Raw genomic sequence first — 20,141 nt, forward strand, 5'->3', positions numbered from 1 at the left:
CTGTTCTGGAAAGGGGTGCCTCTAAACCTTCCAGATAACCAGCGGACGAAGGCATTCAAGCACGCCAACATAAAATACTCTGCGAGTAATGGGTAACCAGATCAGAAAAATAGTTAGCCATCATTCCGTATGGGGTTGCAGCCCCAGGTAGGCAGGGGAACACACAGGAGGCTGTAAAGGATGTAGTTTTGGAGTTTTAACTTTCACATCTCCGCAGACGCGGCTTGTTTTGCATATGAACCGCAGCCTGTGGTTTAAAGCGAGCTCTGCGGGTTTAACTAGTTGCTTAAAATCCACGTTTGAGGGCTGGTTCAAAACAAACGCTGCTCAGGTTTCTAAACAAGCCCATTTTAAACCATGGTCTCCGGTTTGTAGGCAATGTTGCGTTGAAGGCTCGTAGAAACAGATTGTCCATTTGCATGAATTGCTGCTGTTTAAACAGCGGTCTATGCTAGGCTGTGAATTTTCTGTGTGAGGCCTGATCCCATGCCTATTTCAGTGAAACTTCCATCTAAGAAATCTGGAAAAGCCCTCTGTCGTGTCTTTGGAGTATCATAAACTGCCTCATAATAGATTATAGACCATATTAAAGGTAAGGACCCCTGACAGTTAAGTCCTGTCACTGACGACTCTGGGGTTGCGGCGCTCATCTCGCTTTACTGGCCGAGGGGAGCCGCCGTTTGTCCACAGACAGCTTCTGGTTCATGTGGCCAGGATGACTAAGCCGCTTCTGGCAAAACCAGAGCAGTGCACGGAAACGTCGTTTACCTTCCCGCCGCAGTGGTACCTATTTATCTACTTGTGCTTTGATGAGCTTTCGAACTGCTAGGTTGGCAGGAGCTGGGACTGAGCAACGGGATTCAAACCGCCGACGTTCTGACCGGCAAGCCCTAGGCTCAGTGGTTTAGACCACAGTGCCACCCGCGTCCCTATAGACCACATTAAGTCAGCACAATGGGCTCCCCCGTAGCTTCCCTCCCGACCCCAAAATTTGCTCTGGAGGGTTGGGAGAACCTCCAGAAAAGCGGGGGGAGGGGGTTGTTTCATCTGGCAAGCAGAAATGCTTGCACTGAAGAACATAATAAGAGTGTGACATTGAATTCTTGCCTATTTGTTTGTACAATGGTACCTTGATTCTTGAACTTAATCCGTTCTGGGAGTCGGTTCGACTCCCGAAACAAGTTCGGAAAACCAAGGCACTTCTGACTGACTGCAGGAGCTTCGTGCACTCAAGCGGAAGCTGCGTTGGAAAATCAGCTTCCCCAAAATGTTCGCAGACCAGGTTTGCGGTGTTCGGGGAGCCGATTTGTTTGACAACTAAGCCGTTTGAGAACCAAGGTACCACTGTACAGCTCAGGATTCTTCACTCTGAATGGCAGCAGATCTACAGTTTCCTGGATTTTTAGGGGGAAAGAAATGTGCATGAAATAAAATGGATGCCACCACAGTTCCCTAAATTCCTGGATTGTTCTTTATGCTGACCTTGTGTTAACTTTCAGAGGCTGCAAGTTGAGTGGAGATGTGGCATCCCCCTTCCTCCCATGAATGTCTAAGCCCCTTCCCCAGTAGGGTCGTTCTCGTGTTCACCACCTCCTCCCCATGGAATGGAACAAATTTGCAAGTCCTGTGTTGTTCTAAAAACTGTGCATGCTTAAAATCAAAGTAAGAGGAGGAAAGGGCAAGTGGGCCTGGCAAAGTCCACCCATGCCCACCCTTTTCCCATTTAAAAAAAAAAAATCAATTTAAAACATATGGAAGAATGTCGTTTTATTAGAACACCAGACGTCTGCATTCTTATCGAGTCTCTGTGCTTACGACAGAAATGAGGTATGAATAGGCCTTAATAAGATCCTTATCGCGCTTCCATTAAGATCTAGGGTAGGAAGGGGCCTTGAGGGTTTTGCATTTGCAGCGGGGAGGGAGACTGGGGGAAGAGGAGATCTCTGAAAAGTTGGCACGCACAAGCCCTGCTATTGTTGCAAGTTAGGAAAAAGGAAACCCAAAAGCCCATTTAACAACCTCGTGGTGCGTAAGTAGAGTCGAAAGCCAAAGGCACAGATTTCCCAGCCAAATGTTTTAGCTCACATGTGCCATGCAGCTCCCTATCAGTTCTGCAGATATGAAAATGCAAGTGACTTGTGGCCTCTGAGCTCTGATGGCTGCTCTGTTGTTGCCGCAAGTTGACACAAACCAGTAATCTTCAATCTCACGTGGTCCCAGCAGCAATGTAGAACCCACTTCTGATTTCTAGGTGTGCTACATGGCCAGGTTGTTTTTCTCTCCTTCTCAGTTTAAGGCAGCGGTGGGGGATCCTGTGGCTCTCCAGATGTTGTTGGACTCTGCATCTTCCATCAGCCATAGCAGATGGAGCCTTATGGCAGGGAATGATGGGAGTTGTAGTCCAACAATTTCTGGTGGACCATAGTTTTCGAGGCAAAGTAAGGCAGTGAGCCTAGATTTTTAATTGCAGCAAGGTGGGAAGTTGTTTTTTTATTTTTTATTTTAAACCAAACCAAGAGTTGCTTATAAGGCTAGGATGAAAAAGCAGCAACAACCAATGTATTTCATGCTACATAACAACTACAGATAGAGGAATTGTGCCTTCTTATTGCATCTGGCCACTCTGTTTTCTTGTTCAAGCGTGTACAGTGGTACCTCGGGTTACAAACGCTTCAGGTAACAAACACTTCGGGTTACAAACTCCGCTAACCTGGAAGTAGTACCTCGGGTTGAGAACTTTGCCCCAGGATGAGAACGGAAATCGTGCGCCAGCAGCGCAGTGGCAGCGGGAAGCCCCATTAGCGAAAGCGCACCTCAGGTTAAGAACGGTTTCGGGTTAAGAACGGGCCTCCGGAACGAATCAAGTTCGTAACCCGAGGTACCACTGTACTGAGAATGTGCCTTCAGTGCTGGATACAGGCACCTTTTGGGCTTGAGCTTTCATTTGAGCCCAAATTTGTTGACTGCAGCATTCCGGCTATGTCCGGGAAATTCTGGACATATGGCAACCCTGGGTACACATGGCACCATGCCCATGTCATCGCTGTCAGTTGAAAGTGTATGATGAGCTGTGCCATTCCCCCTCCTCACCATATGTCTCTTGTCTATGAATGAAATAGGCAAAAAAGGACAGGATGCAGATATTTGGCTGCCTCTGTATACCGACGTATCTACAGTATATGGAAAGATGCACAGAAGTGTATCAGCACACTAGTTTCCAGTTCCTGCCTTTTGAAAGACTGCGTGTGAAAACACTGAAGGAGTGGAGGGGAAGAGAGAACAACACTGTGCACTGATTAGAAAACACGTCCACCTGTGGTTGCAGACAACATGGCTAGTAGCTGCCGCTTTGGATGACGACATCACACCAAGGTGTGCACAATTGGAAGCCACTACAGTGGTACCTCGGGTTACATACGCTTCAGGTTACATATGCTTCAGGTTACAGACTCCACTAACCCAGAAATAATGCTTCAGGTTGAGAACTTTGCTTCAGGATAAGAACAGAAATCGTGCTCTGGTGGCACAGCAGCAGCGGAGGCCCCATTAGCTAAAGTAGTGCTTCAGGTTAAGAACCGTTTCAGGTTAAGAACGGACCTCCGGAACGAATTAAGTACGTAACCAGAGGTACCACTGTATGTGCAAAAGTGCTTAGATGACATGGGGATGATGCCGTGTGTACATTAATCCCCAAAGGCACCTGCATCCCGTGTTGAATGCACATTTTCGTGCAGTGTGAACATGCCTGTATGCATACACAAAGTGCAAATCCCACAAGCTTGAAGTCTGCCTGCCTCTGCAGCAGGGTTTGTGCACTGGGCAATGTCCTCATAAGTTTCCCCATGGAGCACATTCAACCCCAGGGCAGTCAGGCAGGGGAAGCCGAACATGGGAGCTGTTTGGGAGAATGTCCTTTCCTTCTGATCTGCCTTGATGAATTAGCAGCGGTTGATTCATACGAGTGGGAGGTTATAAACCAAGAGCCAGGCGCTGCCGGGGCCTATTGGGGGGGGGGAGATGAAGAGGGCAGGTAAAGACTGCAGGAGGAGTGGAAGTCAAAAGCAAGATCAGATCCTGCTTTCCCAGCAAATTGTACAAGATGCACTTGGTCACATTTTGGAAGGATTGCAATTTGTTGCAAACTGCAATTTCTTATCTTCCCCCCTCCTTAGGTGGAGCAGGGAGCTCAGATTGGACCACTTTAAGTGTGCTGATCATTGCTCTTCACCGGCCCACATATTTTGACTGATGTTAACAGTTGGCCAAAAAAAAGGGAGTTCTTGCCATGACTCACTCCCACAAGCAGCAGGGGTCTTTCCTAGCTTTGCTAGTGGAGATATTTTACCGGAGGCGCCAAGCAAGGCTTGTGTCAGTCCTTAGTGAGTGCCTGGCACGCTGCTGCCAATAGACCGTTGCCCAGCATCAACCTGTGGCTGCTTGCCATTGCCCCTGCTTGGGGTTAGCTGCTCTGAGAATAGGCTGTTGAACTACATGGGCGTTTGGTCTGATCCAGCAGGACTCTTAATATGTAAGGTCTAAACATTCCTTCTGAGCCCAGGGCTCCGGCAGATACTGATCTGTTTGTCCACCTACCAAAACCCTCCACTCTCTTACCCCATACCACCCCTTGCTTTCCTACGTTCTTTATAGCTACATCCATGCCAGTTTGGCAAATGACTGCCTCTGACCAGGCAGAACGGGCAGAGGCCCTGAGAGCATCACCGAAGGGTGTACAATACTCTCCTAGACGTATTTACTGAGAAGGGCTGGTTCCAGCTCTGACGCTCAGCCTATTCATGCTGGAGGAAGTGGATTGATTCCAGCAGGAAGTTCATACCCAGTCAATTCCCTTGAGAGCCTGGAGAGACAAGGGCTCTCCACAAGCTTTGCGAAGGGATTCCGCGGCAGGCGTGAGCGCCGTCGGTCATTTTGCAGAGCAGCGTCTGCTTTGGCGGGGGTCTTTTCGCTTCCTGTTTTCTTACCTTGACGTCACGGGTTCCTTCGATGGCAGCCGGTCAAAGGGAGAAGTTGTTACTGGCCGGCAACCAGCCCTGAGCATTCCTGAGGAGCGCTGACGTCACATACCCACAGGGATTACTTCATAAGCGAAGTATTTAGGCCTCGGCGTGAATAAGAGAAGGGGAAAGGAAGGACGACGGCGAAAGTAGGAAGCTGGCCCATGCAATGCCACCCACCCACTCCCCTTTGCCTCCAAGCAGTCTCCTTGCCTAGTAAACATAAAAATAATAATTAAAAAGCCCCACCACAAAAATGGTGACATCAACCTGGGTCGGGCATAGCCAGCAGACAGGTTTTTCCATTTCCTGATCTTTAAAATAAATCAATAAACCAAGGCTGCATACACACCATACATTTAAAACACACACACACAAAAAAAAAATCTGACAGAACTTGTAGTTTACCTCTTACAGAGCTACAATTCTCAGCACCCTTAACAAACTACAGTTCCAGTATTCTTGGAGAAAGTTGTGCACTTTTTAATATTAGGAACATAGGAAGCTGCCTTATACTGAGTCAGACAATTGGCCCATATAGCTCATTATTGTCTGCACTGACTGGCAGTGACTTTTCAGGCAGGCTTCTCTCAGCCCTACTTGGAGCCACCGGGAATTGAACCTGGGACCTCGTGCATGGGAAGCAGATGCTCTTAGACTGAGCTACAATCTTCCACCCAATGTATGGTGTGCACGCAGCCTATGTAACCCACATATCTCCCTCCTCCAAGAGGGTTGGGGTTTGTGTGTTGTTGTTTCAGCCACACCTTTCCAGCAACACACATCCAGCTGCTTTGGGCCCTCAAATTTCAGCAGCACCCTGGGTGATGCTAAAATTTGGGAAGGGGGCACCTCTCACACTTCATTCTACAGCATTGTTGTGGCGCCCCCTGCAGAGCGGTGCCCAGATTGACTGCTCTGGTCATGCTAGCTACCCTAAACAGGGCCATCTTTACCCGGGGATGCAAGGGGTGTGGTGCAAAATGTATGTCCCTCTCGATTAGTGGCAGTGAAAAGCAATGGAGCAAAAGTCCCCACACCCTCCTGCAGCACCCTGTTACTCCGTAGCATCAAACAAAAGCAATTTTTTCCGCTGTGTCGTTGTTGCAGGTGAGAACAATTCCCCCCCCAAGAAAGCTCAACAACTTTGAGTTCGCCTCCCTCTAAAAAAAGGGGTGCTGTGTGGATCTTTGCACCCCAGCAGCACATATGCTAAAGACAGCCCTGACCCTAAAACCACCTCTGGCTGGTTGTCCTGGTGACGCGGGAAACAGAAAGGAAGGGGCAGGTAATAGGTAAAGAAGGAGAAGGAGAATTGGCAAGGTTAATGGGAAAGGTGAGAGTTCAGTGGTGCAACATCTATCCTGGGGCACACATAAAACACAACACCAATTCCTGGTAAATCAGTTCTGCTGGCCCCCCAGTGTCCTAACAGTGTGGAGCCGAGCATGGCATTTCTCCAGTGGCCAGCTCCTTCTCCTTCTCCTGCTGCTGCTGCAGAGGGGAAGGAGGGTCAAAGCTTCTTCTTCTTGGGCGATCACTTGTAGCCAAGTAAGATTGTCTTCCATAAACACAGTTTTAACAATGAGTCCGTAGGTGACTGTGGAGGCCAATTCTGGATCCACACGTCCTTCCACAGTGGGGACAATGGTTTCCGGGTGGGAGTTGATCACGGTGTGGATTTGCCAAGCGTGCCTTCCTCTTAGCACGTTTCTCCCTTGCGTCCTGACTTCGGGTGTCTTCAAAGCCCATGACAAAACCTTTGGTAAAGGCTGTTCTCCAATTGAAGCGCTCGCAGGCCAGTGTTTCCCAATTGTTTTTAGATTTGCCTTGAGACAGTCTTTAAACCTCTTTTGTTGACCACCAGCATTACGTTTTCCATTTTTAAGTTCGGAATAGAGTAGTTGCTTTGGAAGACGATCACCAGGTATTCGCACAACATGACCAGTCCATCAAAGTTGATGTTGAAGGATCATTGCTTCAACACTGGTGATCTTTGCTTCTTCCAGGACACTGGTATTTGTTCGCCTGTCTTCCCAAGTGATGTTTAAAAACTTTCAGAGACACCGTTGGTGGAATCTTTTGAGGAGTTGGAGATGGCGTTTATAAGTGGTCCATGTTTCACAAGCATATAGTAAGGTTGGTAGTACAGTAGCTTTGTAAACAAGCATTTTGGTTTCCCTGTGAATGTCCCGGTCCTCAAACACTGCACTTCAATTGGAAGAAAGCCGCACTCGCAGAGCTCAGGCGATGCTGGATTTCGGCATCGAAGCAGCCTCCCACCGGTGGTGGCACCAGTAGAGGCAGAGGAAAGCCACCAGCCGTTTTCAGCTCCTGCCCTGGCTCCTCATGACGTCATGTGTGTGATGTCGGTCTCCCCCTTGCAGGCTGGCGCTTCTGCTGTGGTCCTCAGCATTGTATGGTCCTGGGTGCCACAGCCCAGTGTTGCTGTCTGAAGAATCACTTCCACTTTGGGGGGTATCACTTCCACTTTGGGGGGTAGATAGAGAAGAGAAGGGACAACAAAATTAAAAAATAATAATTTATTTTTATTTTTTTTAAAAATGGGATATGATATACAAAGATTTTTTTAAAAAAATCAAACAAACTTTTACAAAAGAACCAGAAGCCTTCCTCTTGGGAATATTGGGAATATTGGAGTTTTCTAAGGAAAAAAGAAGAATATTCTTATACGCTGCAACAGCAGTGAGAATACTGGCCCCCCAAAAATGGAAAGGTGAAATGATACCATCAAAAGAGGAATGGCAGGAGAAACTGTTTGAATTTCTTGAATTAACAAAAATGATTGAAACAATTAGGAGACAGCCAATCCAAAGGTATAAAAAAGAATGGGGCATTTATAAAGAATATTTAATTAAACATTGTTCACAAGTGAAAACCTGGACATGCTTTGACTAAACTCCGCAATCTGTAAGTTAGATAAAGAATACATGAGACAAAATAAAAGAAAGAAATGGAGATAAGGAATACTGAAGCAGTGATTACAAAAAGGGGGGAAAGGATGAACCCTCAACGAGGAGATGGGAAGTCATATGGAGAAATTAAGAAATTGTGAATTAAGAAAAGGATTTAAATAATACAAGTCTTTAGGAATTTAAGGACTTATACATATTTGTTTATCTGGTAATCTGTTGTTTCTTTTTATTTTATTTGGAATGTATAATCTTTACCATGTAAGAAAATCAATAAAAAGCATAAAAATTAAAAAAAAGTATGAGATGCAATTATGAAAGAAGAAAGAGAAGGGGCAACTGACTGAGAGAGAGAGATTGAGAAAGAGAAAGAGAGCTGTTTTATCCTTCTTGTTGTTCAGTCGTTCAGTCGTGTCCGACTCTTCGTGACCCCATGGACCAGAGCATGCTAGGCACGCCTGTCTTTCACTGCCTCCCGCAGTTTGGCCAAACTCATGCTGCAAATCCCACTTACTTATTGTGTGGTGTGTTGTTTTTTTCATATATATGTCAGTCTTGTAAATATATACATACGTATTGTGTAGATGTGTGGGGGTTATTTGAATATAAGTCTGTCTCTGCAATCTCTCTCTGTTGTGACCAAGTGCTAGGATTGGGTTATTGTTGCCAGTGAGTTCCTAGGCAGCGCTGTGCCTGCATTGTCTTTTGCAAAGCCCCGGGTCTCCACAAGGCAGCCAGCAAGATAAAGAAGAGGATGGCGCATTGTTCTTAGAGGAAATGGGAACCACCTCTAATCTCTGACTCCTAGGCTCAGCCGCGAAAGTAAAATCCCTTGTCATGGAGCAGCCCTCAAAAGGTCACCGAAAGGCAATTCTCTTGAAAGGAAAAGGGTGATGCTCACTTGTCGCAATTCCCAAAAAAACAGGCAGCACTCCCCATAGCATGCCTGCACAGTGCGCAGGCCCAGCCCCCTCAGTCATGGGATCAAGGTGGTGTGTGCTTGGTCCCAGATTCAACCACTGGTGCCTATAGTAAGGATTGTGAATGTCCTCTGGAGAGCCTCTGCCTGTCAATGTCTGGAATACTGAGCTAAATGGACCAGTGATTGGATTCAGCATGAGGCAGCTCCCTATGTCCTTGAATGAATGAATGAATGAAACTTGATTCAGGGGTGTTCTTAGCCCCTTGGCTGCTGGGGGCGGGATGCCAAGAGGCACCCCTGGGGGCGGGGCATCACGGTGCGTGCATCATGACGTCATGACGCACGCGACGCCCCGCCCCGGGGGTATCGGGCGGTGGATTCGGGAGACTCCCAAAGCTGACGCCTGGCGGCGGCACCCCTTCATGCCGCGGCTGCTCGTGCCTGCGTGAGCAGCCGCTGCACGAAGGGGTGCTGGGCGGCGGATTTGGGAGTCTTTGCGGGCTGCAAAGACTCCCGAATCCGCCGCCCGGGCTCCCTTGGCAGAGCGCAAGTCGGGGCAGGGAGAGGGACGGGCCAGCGAGAAGGGGTGTCCCTCCTCGCTGGCCCGTCCCTCTCCATGCCCCGGCTCCACAAGCCAGCCAGCAGTGGAGCTCGGCAAAGAGGCAAGGGGCGGGCCAGCGAGGAGGGGGTTTCCAGTAAATAAAATGAGGAAAAAATATTTTTTATCTCCTTTTAAAAACTTAATCATCCTCATCTATCTTTTTCCTTCCCTTTTGGCTTTGCAGGAGGTGGAGGGAAGCGGAAAGGGAGAAGCAAGAAATGGAGAGAGATCCTCAAGTTCCCGCACATCAGTCAGTGCGATGACCTTCGGAAAGGCATGGGTAAGTGGCAGAGTCAGGCACATCCAGCCAGCTGAGCTTTCATCCAGAGTTTGGGAGATGGAGGCGGGATGACAGAAAGGGGTGCTGCAAGAACCAGCCAGACTTGCTCGTCAGAGGATTTGCAGAGTGCCTACTCTGAAGTGGTGGGAGTGCAACAGCAGAGATCATTCTGTGCGCAGCTTAAGGGTTAATTCTGTTAGTATTAAAGCCAAGAGGTGGAGGTGCTGCTTAGCAATAGCATGATGTTTGCCGAGGTAGCCCATGCCCTGATGGCCGTGTAGTTCTGAGGGGAGACCTCCTCAGTACGTTTGGAAAAAAATTCCTTTACTCAAATCATATACTGTTTTTCTTCAGTTTCTTCAGTAAAGTATTATTAGGATTTCTTATTCTCTGGACTCTGCCTGGATTATTTAAGTGCCTTTGCTAATGTGAGGAAGTTGTACAAGGTGTGCTACTAACAGAGCATGTCTACTCAGAAGTAAGGCCCACCGTAGCTGTCTCTGTTAGACATGTAACCTTGCAAACTGGAGATGGAGGCCGAGGCATGCATGTCAGCTCTGACCCCAAAGTGCCCAGCGGAGTTGGCCCTACCAAGAGGCAGAATGAGGTGGCCACCTCAGGCACCACATGTTGGTGGGATGGCAAGTGGTGGCAAGGTGTTGGAAGACGGTGCTGCATTTGCCACATGGCCTGCTCTGTGCCCCCTAAGCTAGCCTGCTGCCCTCTGCTGTAGTGGAGGACTCAGTTCACCGGTGCTGAATCCTAGGCCCCATCTGCACTTTACAATTTAAAGCAGTTTTATACCGCTTCAACCAGAATCCTGGAAGTGTAGCTGTGTGTTGTGAGGAGGCCCCCTATTCCCCTCACAGAGCTACAGTTCCTGATTGATCAGCTTTCATGATCAACTCCTCTTCCCAGGGAACTCTGAGAGTTGCAGCTCTGTGAGGGGAATAAGGGGGTCGCCCAGCCATTTCCAGCACTCTTAAGGAGATACAGTCCCCAGGATTCTTTGGGGAAGCCATGACTGTTTAAAGTGGTACTATAGTGCTTTAAATGTATAGTGCAGATGGGACCTGGGCCGTGTATGGAATGGGAGGGTGCTTTCTTTCCCTCTTGCCCTTCAGGCAGCAAAACGCCTTAGGCCAGGGGTAGGCAACCTAAGGCCCGTGGGCTGGATGCGGCCCAATCGCCTTCTCAATCCGGCCCGCAGACGGTCCGGGAATCAGTGTGTTTTTACATGAGTAGAATGTGTGCTTTTATTTAAAACGCATCTCTGGGTTATTTGTGGGGCATAGGAATTCATTCATTCCCCCCCCCCGCAAAGTATAGTCCGGCCCCTCACAAGGTCTGAAGGATGGTGGACCGGCCCATGGCTGAAAAAGGTTGCTGACCCCTGCCTTAGGCTGACTCTGTTTGGATCCCTCTGTGTTTTGAAGACGCCTGCTCTCCTCCCAGGCTCTTGAGAAGTGTGAGGGACTTCTTCTGCGCATGCCTCCCTCCCCACGCTGAAGTTTGTTCTCAAGGTGGGGGGGGGGGCGCAGGGCTGGGATATGAGAGCGCGCATGTTCCTGTGGCTCGGGACGTGCATTTCTGCAGAGGCCCTGCAGAACCATGCTCCTCCTTGGCTAAGGGGGAGGGCAGGGGGTCTGAGAGGAGCAGGAACGGAGGTCTCAGCAAGGAGGCGCAGCGTGTCATGCCTGTGGCAGCCAGAGGTCACAGGCTGGAATGCGCAAGTGCGCAGCTGAGCACAGCATGCAGCTGCCCCGTGCGACACCCAGGAGGAGGCAGCCCTGAGAACCGTCTGCCATGCTGACTTTACACGCGACCTGCGGACATACTTGTGGGATGGGGTGGAGATGGAGGGGCTATCGCTTTCCTAACAGTTCAATTTTTGTTTGCCTTCTCCCCACCCCTCGGGACTGGCCGTTCCATAGAAATCCCATTAACAGTCACAAGGCAGCTTTAGAGCACAGTTTGCAGATTGACTCACGGCCCAAAATGTATAGCATGCTATTCAGTTAAGTTTTACTAAGAGCTGACGGACCCATTGAAATTAATGACCCTAACTTAGTCGCGTTCATTCATTTCAGTGGGCTTGCCCTAAGGCCTCATCTGCACTATACACTTATCATAGAATTGTAGAGCTGGAAGGGACCTTGAGGGTGACCTACGCCAAACCCCTGCAATGCAGGAATCTCAACTCGCGGTCCCCCATCCAATTTGAAACCATACCGGACCTCACTTAGCTTTGCATATGTGCTAGCAGTTTTATTGCTGCGCCAACTCTGAACAGGCATGGTTTTCCCCCAAAGAATCCTGGGAACTATAGTTTCACAAAGGTGCAGAGAGTAATTGGGAGGCCCCCGTTCCCCTACCAGAGCTACAATTCCCAGTGTTCCCTAGGAAAAGACATTGATTATTAAACCACTCAGAGAACTAGCTCTGTGAGGGCAATAGTTTGTTAAATTCCTGGCATAGCGATGCTTAGGGTGGAGAGACTGCTTCTTTCTTTGTATTCCAGTTAAAGCAGTACAGACAGCTGATGTGTCATTTTTCTTTTTCTTTTTTAAATCATATTTATTGATTTTCCAATATATGTTTCCAATTACCAATCAAATTACAATCCAAATTAATTATACAATTCCAATTACACCAAATCTTATAAATTATAATTTTATAATTTATGGATTCCCCATGTCTCGGATGTGTCATTTTTCACCTGCCCATGAAGAAAGCAAACCCCATTCTTCCATTTCTTCCTTTGCAGAACGAGACTACAGCAGCTTGTGTGACAAGCAACCGATTGGCCGGCAGCTTTTCCGACAGTTCTGCGAGACGCGCCTGGAGCTCCTGCGGTGTATCCACTTCCTGGATGCTGTGGTAAGGCAAGTGCCATGCCTAGAGTGGGTCTGGCTCAGAGGCATGTTTGGTCCCCAGAGCTGTCCACCTTGGGCTCGCTTGTGTGGTGCTTCCTGGGTAGGCTATTGAAGTGGGTAGAGCGTAGAACTAGGGTAGAGAACATCCTTTGCATACAGAAGGTCCCAATCCTCAATATTGCCTGTTAAAAGGGTCTTAAGCACATCAGAGCCCTGCGGGATCAGGCCAAGGACCAACTTACAGCATCCTGTTCTCACGGTAGCCGACCACCTGCCTGTGGGGAGCTTGCAAGCCAGACCTGAGCGCTACAGCACTCTCCCCACTCGTGATTCCCATGGCATCTGCTTCTGACCGTGAAGGTGGAACACAGCGATTTTGATCGCAGCTCATGGTTTATCTGGAGAGAGTCAAACCACAGTCCGGGGCTTGGGTGGAGGCTCAGCCCCAGATGGCGTGGTGGCGACAGGACTGAGGGAGGAATGCCGAGACCAAAATCTTTGCTCTAGAAACCCACACATTTCTTAGTTTGCGCTAAGCCATGGCTTGGTTTAGTATTACATGCAAACCCAGCCTGCGAGAGGAGAGAACTGATTTGAATCCTCACTTGGCCGAGGTGGTCAGTGGGTGTTCTTGGGGAAGCCACTATTTCTTTAAAAAAATATTTATATTTGGTTGAAAATTATATCTTAGCCCAGGCTTCCTCAACCTCGGCCCTCCAGATGTTTTTGGCCTACAACTCCCATGATCCCTAGCTAGCAGGACCAGTGGTCAGGGATGATGGGAATTGTAGTCTCAAAACATCTGGAGGGCTGAGGTTGAGGAAGCCTGGCTTAGCCTGATCTCCCTTGCAGGGTTGTTGTGAGGTTAAAATGGATGCCACCTTGAACTACTTGGATGGAGAATTGGATAAAAAGAGAATTGAGTTGCTAAATGTGCTTGGGCTTCATGACACTAATATCCCTTCCAAGAAGTTCATGCATTGTACATGGCTTTCCCCCTCTAACTTCACAACAAGCCCATGTGGAGTCATGCATGGTGCTTCATGACGGTGTAGGGATTTGATCCAGAACTCAGCCATGGACTTTTTAATCAGTCTTGACCCCACACTCTTAACTCAGGGGTTGCTGTGTGCCCACTCGTGCACATGGGTGGAGTCCAGAGAGAAAAGTTGATAACACCTGACTGAGGAAAGTGAGCAAAAAAGTGTATAATTCTGGGAGAAAGAAACAGAGAGGATTTGCCTATCTTAGTTCAGGCCTTGTACATAGAAGGGAGACATTCAGCCAAACATAAAGAATAAAAACTCCCTCAGAACTTACACAGGCAATTGGAGCAAGTGAAGATCTTGCTGCTAAGCAACACCTTCATCCCTCTAGGTCAGGCATAGGCAACCTTCGGCTCTCCAGATGTTTTGGCCTACAACTCCCATGATCCCTAGCTAACAGGACCAGTGGTCAGGGATGATGGGAATTGTAGTCCAAAACATCTGGAGAGCCGAAGGTTGCCTATGCCTGCTCTAAGTTATCTGACTTACTGATAGGAGAATTAACCCTTAAGTTACTCACGAAATGATCTCTGCTGTTGCATCTCCAACATCTGCAGGGCTCCCTCTGCTCACTAATGTTAGGCTTGAAAGAAGCATTCTACACTAGCCAATAGAATAGACTAGATGGCAGGGTGTGTCTGTTGCCCCCAACAGTTTCTCCAGTTTGCAAATGGGGGCTCAAAGGATGGTTGACTCCTGCTCTCCTATCCTAACCATAGTGGAATATGTAGTTCAGTGCACACCTCTGGACATATGCATTATTCTATTTTAATCACTCCCTTTCTCCAAGAGACTTCTTCTTCTTCTTCTTCTTCTTCTTCTTCTTCTTCTTCTTCAACTTCAACTTCAACTTCAACTTTATATTTTTAGGGGGGGGGAATCTCAAAGCAGTTTACAACATACATAAAAACATCAAATAAAACAATCCAGAGGAAATCATTTCTGAAAAAGTCCAATATAAAATATACATTCAAAGCAGCATAATTAACAGGAATGTAAAATATTACCCATTTAACACAACAAAGTTAACAAACAAACAAACAAAAATCTAAAACATTTCAAAAGAAAACATTACTAAATGAAGTCAAACATAAAATGCACATTTAAAACAGCATAATTAACAAGAGAATAAAATAGTTTCATAATCCTGTGTGGTAGGTTGAGCCAGGATAATGTTTTTTTCAAGGCTGCTGAGTGAGTTTCATAGTGAACAGGGGTTAGAAATTGAGGTTCCTTCATGCAAATAACATTCTAGTCAGCATTGGCCCAAGACATTTTGCCGCCTGAGGCAAAACAGAAAACGCAGACAGAATTAAGGTGGGTATTACCCAAGGCTGACCAGGTTATGTTGGCATCTGGGGCAGAAAAATCCCCAAACTTCTATTTTGTTTGGAGTAAAAACACAGTATTAATAAATTGAATAACGTACAATTTGCTGCTCTTTCATGGCCTCCAAATCAAGCTGCCTGAAGCAGCTGCCTCACTCTGCTAACGATAGAGCCAGCCCTAAATCTAACCACTTTGCTAGACTCATAGGGTTTCTAGACCCCTGCCTGGGATGTGTGTATCGTTCCTCCATTTCTAGAATCCATGGGTAGTTTCCAAAAAGAGCCTTTAGAAAGCCACAACTCTTTCAGATCTCGATTTTTTTCACAGACCCCCTTTCCCCTGTTATTTTCGCCAGATTCACTTCCCCGCCACTGCTGCCTTCCTGATTTGCTCATGAGGGGAAGGTGAAAAAATGAATTCCTGAAGAGCGACCTTTTCCGCTGGGAGAGGAGAGTGTTTCTCGCCCATTCTAAAGTCAACGGTGCAAAAATTCCATTCAGATGACGTGTAATTTAAAAGTCAGCCCTTCATCCGAAATAATATCCTAGTGTTTTCATGAGCTTCGCCCCACCACCCCTTCTTTCTTTTCAAAGGCTTGCTGGTTCTGGAAGCATTTTTTTTGCATCCAGCAGAACAAACTATTGCTCCAGGTCATGTCAACTCATTTTAAGCTTAAAGGAAATTTATTTTTCTTTCTTTCTTTCCCTTTCTTTCTTATTTTCTGGCTAGCTCACACCAAGTTTTGATCTGAAATACATTTGCTCCCACTCTGAGCTTATAGGATGCCAAGAGGCACTTTTCGATGCTGTTTAAGAGGGAACATAAGCCTCATAAAATGATCTGTGTTTCCCATTACCAAACTGTGTTTATGCAATTGAACATCGCTCTCCCCAACTCCTCCTCCGTCCACATTGAAGGCAGCTTGTCGAACCCACTTAAGTTTGCGTCCCTGTGTGTGACAGGGAGAAAAGTCACTGGCCCTGCTAGCAAATTTTAAACCAGCGTACACAAAATTTAGGCCTTTTTCTTATTTGCATAAGCTTGCTGCTTGTGAATGACAGGAATGCCGATCTGGTCAGATGGCTGCTAAATGGGAAACACATGCTCGGAAAGCGATCCTCCGCAAGGCTGTGACGGTTGCAGCTAGCAAATGGCTTAGCGATGAAAACTCGCAGTGTGTTAAAAAAAAAACTTGGTTCGAAGCCCTGCTGAGCCAGGGACCTTTATTTACAAGGGAAGTTATGAAAGTTTTTGTCGGATGCTTTGGCTTTGAAGGATTGGAGAGAACCACCTTACCTTCATCAAAGTTTGGGGATCCTTTCCGCAACCTTACATTCAAAGAATGTACAGTCTGTTCCCCCCATGTAGGCAGATGGTTGAGTAGTACACTCATAGGTTATTTGCAGGTAATTGTGAACAAGCGTACAGTCTACGTCTGCAAGAGTTGAGCTGTACAAATCGATAAGGGTACACACCTCCAAACAAACACTTGTACGTGTGTAGAGACAGCTGGTCCTTGTGCTCAGGGTAATACAGCGGTACCTCGGGTTACAGGCGCCGCAGGTTACAGGCGCTTCAGGTTACAGACTCCGCTAACCCAGAAATAGTACCTCGGGTTAAGAACTTTGCTTCAGGATGAGAACAGAAATCGTTCTCCAGCAGCCCGGCGACAGCAGGAAGCCCCATTAGCTAAAGTGGTACCTCAGGTTAAGAACAGTTTCAGGTTAAGAACGGACCTCCAGAACGAATTAAGTTCTTAACCCGAGGTACCACTGTATGTGAATAATCCTTCTGAGCTCTCAGAAAAGGGCACAACTTAGGGTGCCCCCAAGCATTGCCAAAAAAGAATTCACTTAAAGAATGCAGACAGAGTCCAGTGAGAAAGGAAATCCTTGACACCATTTCACTGAGGAAACTGAACAAAAGCAGTGTGGAATCTGAAGAGCAATAAACAGAGAGGTTTGCCATCCTCACTTCAGACCTTGTACATGGCAGGGTGATACTCAACCAAACACACATAGGGAAAACTGCTTGAGCTACCTAGCCAATCAGGATGTGCGCTACCCTGGGAAACTTCATACTATTCTGCCTGGTTCCTAAGTAAACACCTCCACACACACACACACACACCCTGAAGTTGACTTTGTTGCTAACAGAATTAACCCTTTAGCACACGGAAGGATCTCTGCTGTTGCACTTCCAACAGCTGAGCCCAGCCTTCAAGAAGCGGAGCAGTTAAACAGGTACATTATGAAGAACAGATTCATCACACAACAGCAAGGAGTATAAATAGAGAAGCACCGGACATTGAATAGGCACAACTGAATAATAATAACAACTGTACTCTCCCGTCTCTTTTTTTCTAGCTGTGGGTGGCCGTAGCTACAGAGGGAGCTCCCTCCAGGCACCCCTGCAGCCCAGGGTCAACTCAGAGAGCTTTGTTCTACCCCCACAGGAGATGCGGCACATTCCTTCCCATTTGCTACCCTGCGGCCTTTTCATTAAGGAGAACATAGATGTCACTTGAGCCTTGAGAAAGGCAACAACTCCTCAGCCATCCCGGCTATGTGGGACACCCCTTTGCTTCCTACTTTGGCACATCCTGCTTTTAAGAAAGGGGAAGGTTGTGTTGTTGTTTTTTAAAAAAAGAACAAACCAAACTCTATGTACCTGCTCCTCTCTTCTCCTCTGATTGGCTACTTCTTCAACTCTGGCTGTTCACCCCAGTTCCATATTTGACTTGAATGCACTCTTGCGCTGAGGTCCGTTCTCTCCAGGACATGCCAGGCCAATTAACCCTTCGCCTGCTCCTCATCCCTGCCACTTCTGTGTGTGGCAGAGGGAGGGCGGCTGGGTGGGAGAGAGGGCGTTTTCTTGTTTCTCTCCCTCTCTCGTCTCCTAGCACCGAACTGTGTTCCAAAACAATTGGGAGGGGACCTGCAGGTCAGATTTTTATAGCAGCAGCGTGCTCCTCTCTGTAGTACAAGGCGAACCGCTTTCATCCTGTGGAAAAGGGCCAGGAAGGAGGGAGGTGGACCCCAGAGCAGGGAAAAGAACATTTTTGGTGTGTGTCTGTATTCATAAAGGAGACCTCTTGCATGCAAGGTTTCCAATCCCCGCACTCAAAAACTGCAAGGCACCAAAGGTCTGCCGCAGCATAAAGTAGCTATGAGCAGGTGAGCTGTTCAGTACCAGGCTGGTGTATGGCATGCATTCATAAGTGCCAGCCTTTGCCACCCTGGTGCCCTCCAGCTGCTTTGGACGGCCACTGTACTGGCTTGGGAGTGATGGGAGGCCTAGTCCGAAACATGCAAAGGACACCAGCTCTGCAAAGGCTGGAGTATGTGTAGAACAGCACTTGAAATGATAAAGGGAATAGCAGCAGCATTTGCAGTGAAGGAGCAAATAGGGCAGTGCCCCAGCAGCCTCAAGTCTGTCTCAGCCAGCCCCCACCTGCCTGCTTCCTTACTTAACAACCAGCCCATGGGGGGGGCACTGCCCATCATGCTCCCCCTCCTTCCTTTCAGTCTTGCCCTTGCAGATCTCAGCAGGGAGGATGGGGACAAAACTAGGAGCTGGTTCTGCTCGTCGTTGGGGTCTGGCGCCACCTACTGTCTGCTTCCTTGCCTTCCATTCTACCAGTCCCAACGGGGCACCAGCCACCACGGACAAACAAAAGGGAAATGGGAGCAGGAATGGTATGCCGGAGGAAGCATCCTTTTAATCGGATAGACTGTTTGTTCATCTTGGTCAGTGTTGTCTATTCTGACTGGTAGCATCTCGCCAGGGCATCAGGAAGAGGTCTCTCCCATCACTTGCGGTCTCATCCTTAAAAAAATACATGCCTCTGGAGATCATAGAATCAAAGAATCGTAGAGTTGGAAGAGACCACAAGGGCCATCCAGTCCAACCCCCTGCCAAGCAGGAAACACCATCAAAGCATTCCTGACAGGTGGCTGTCAAGCCTCTGCTTAAAGACCTCCAAAAAAGGAGACTCCACCACACTCCTTGGCAGCAAATTCCACTGTCCAACAGCTCTTACTGTCAGGAAGTTCTTCCTAATGTTTAGGTGGAATCTTCTTTCTTGTAGTTTGAATCCATTGCCCCGTGTCCGCTTCTCTGGAGCAGCAGAAAACAACCTTTCTCCCTCCTCTATATGACATCCTTTTATATATTTGAACATGGCTATCATATCACCCCTTAACCTTCTCTTCTCCAGGCTAAACATACCCAGCTCCCTAAGCCATTCCTCATAAGGCATCGTTTCCAGGCCTTTGACCATTTTGGTTGCCCAAAAGATGTTGGTGGTTGAGCTCGGGACCTTCTGCATGCAAAGCATGTGCTCTGCTACTGAGCTGCGGATTCTCCTGGTGCCAGTCCAAGAGAGCCAGCAGCAGGCGAGGAGGGATTCAGGGCAGAGGAATGCAAATACATGGGCAAAGAGGGAGGGAGGAGAAAAGGAATGTGTGGGTGTTCTCCAGAATCAACGTTGCAGCTCATGTGTGCATGTCTTTCTCAGGTCTGATCAGCCTGTTGCCCTTTCTCCTCTCCCAGGTAGAATATGAGGTTTCCCCGGACGAGAAGAGGAAGGAAATGGGAGAAGAGATAATCCGCAACTTTTTCAACAGCAAGGTAAGTACAGTGGCACCTCAGGTTACAGGCGCTTCAGGTTACAGACTCCGCTAACCCAGGACTAGCACCTCGGGTTAAGAATTTTCAGAAATCGGGTAGTGGCGGCACGGCAGCGGCGGGAGGCCCCATTAGCTAAAGTGGTGCTTCAGGTTAAGAACGGACCTCCGGAACAAATTAGGTACGTAACCAGAGGTACCACTGTATATTATTTCTGTGGGGCAAGGGTGAAATCGTCTGTGTCGAGAACTGCTGACCGCTCCCCCATGTGGTGATTCACTTTACTGCAGCTTCCCAGGAAGCAGGCTGGCTCCTGAGCTGACTCCACCGGCCACTGACTCCTCGTGGGCAGGAAAAAGTATAAAAGGGCATCCTAGGTAAATGGTGCTTTGCTTAGCTAACAAGGCCAACCTGAGCTCTAGTGTACGTAGCCTTGCTCTTTGGTCTTGACACCAGTTTGCCCTCCCATCTCGGATCAGGATTTGCTTTTTGGACCTGACTCACTGCAGC

The 20,141-nt window shown here is 47.9% G+C and overlaps 1 protein-coding gene across 1 annotated transcript in view; it reads left to right on the plus strand.

Annotated features, from left to right (window-relative positions):
* Positions 1–20,141, plus strand: part of LOC117060279 (G protein-coupled receptor kinase 5-like) — a 70,542-nt gene that overhangs the window by 35,947 nt on the left and 14,454 nt on the right. Inside the window, exons 3-5 of the mRNA XM_033172492.1 lie at positions 9,656–9,751; positions 12,519–12,631; positions 19,557–19,634. Coding sequence (XP_033028383.1) covers positions 9,656–9,751; positions 12,519–12,631; positions 19,557–19,634 — 287 coding nt within the window. The remainder of the gene's footprint in view (positions 1–9,655; positions 9,752–12,518; positions 12,632–19,556; positions 19,635–20,141) is intronic.

The sequence above is a fragment of the Lacerta agilis genome, chromosome 15 (genome assembly GCF_009819535.1).
Source record: "Lacerta agilis isolate rLacAgi1 chromosome 15, rLacAgi1.pri, whole genome shotgun sequence".
Classification (NCBI taxonomy): Eukaryota; Metazoa; Chordata; class Lepidosauria; order Squamata; family Lacertidae; genus Lacerta; species Lacerta agilis.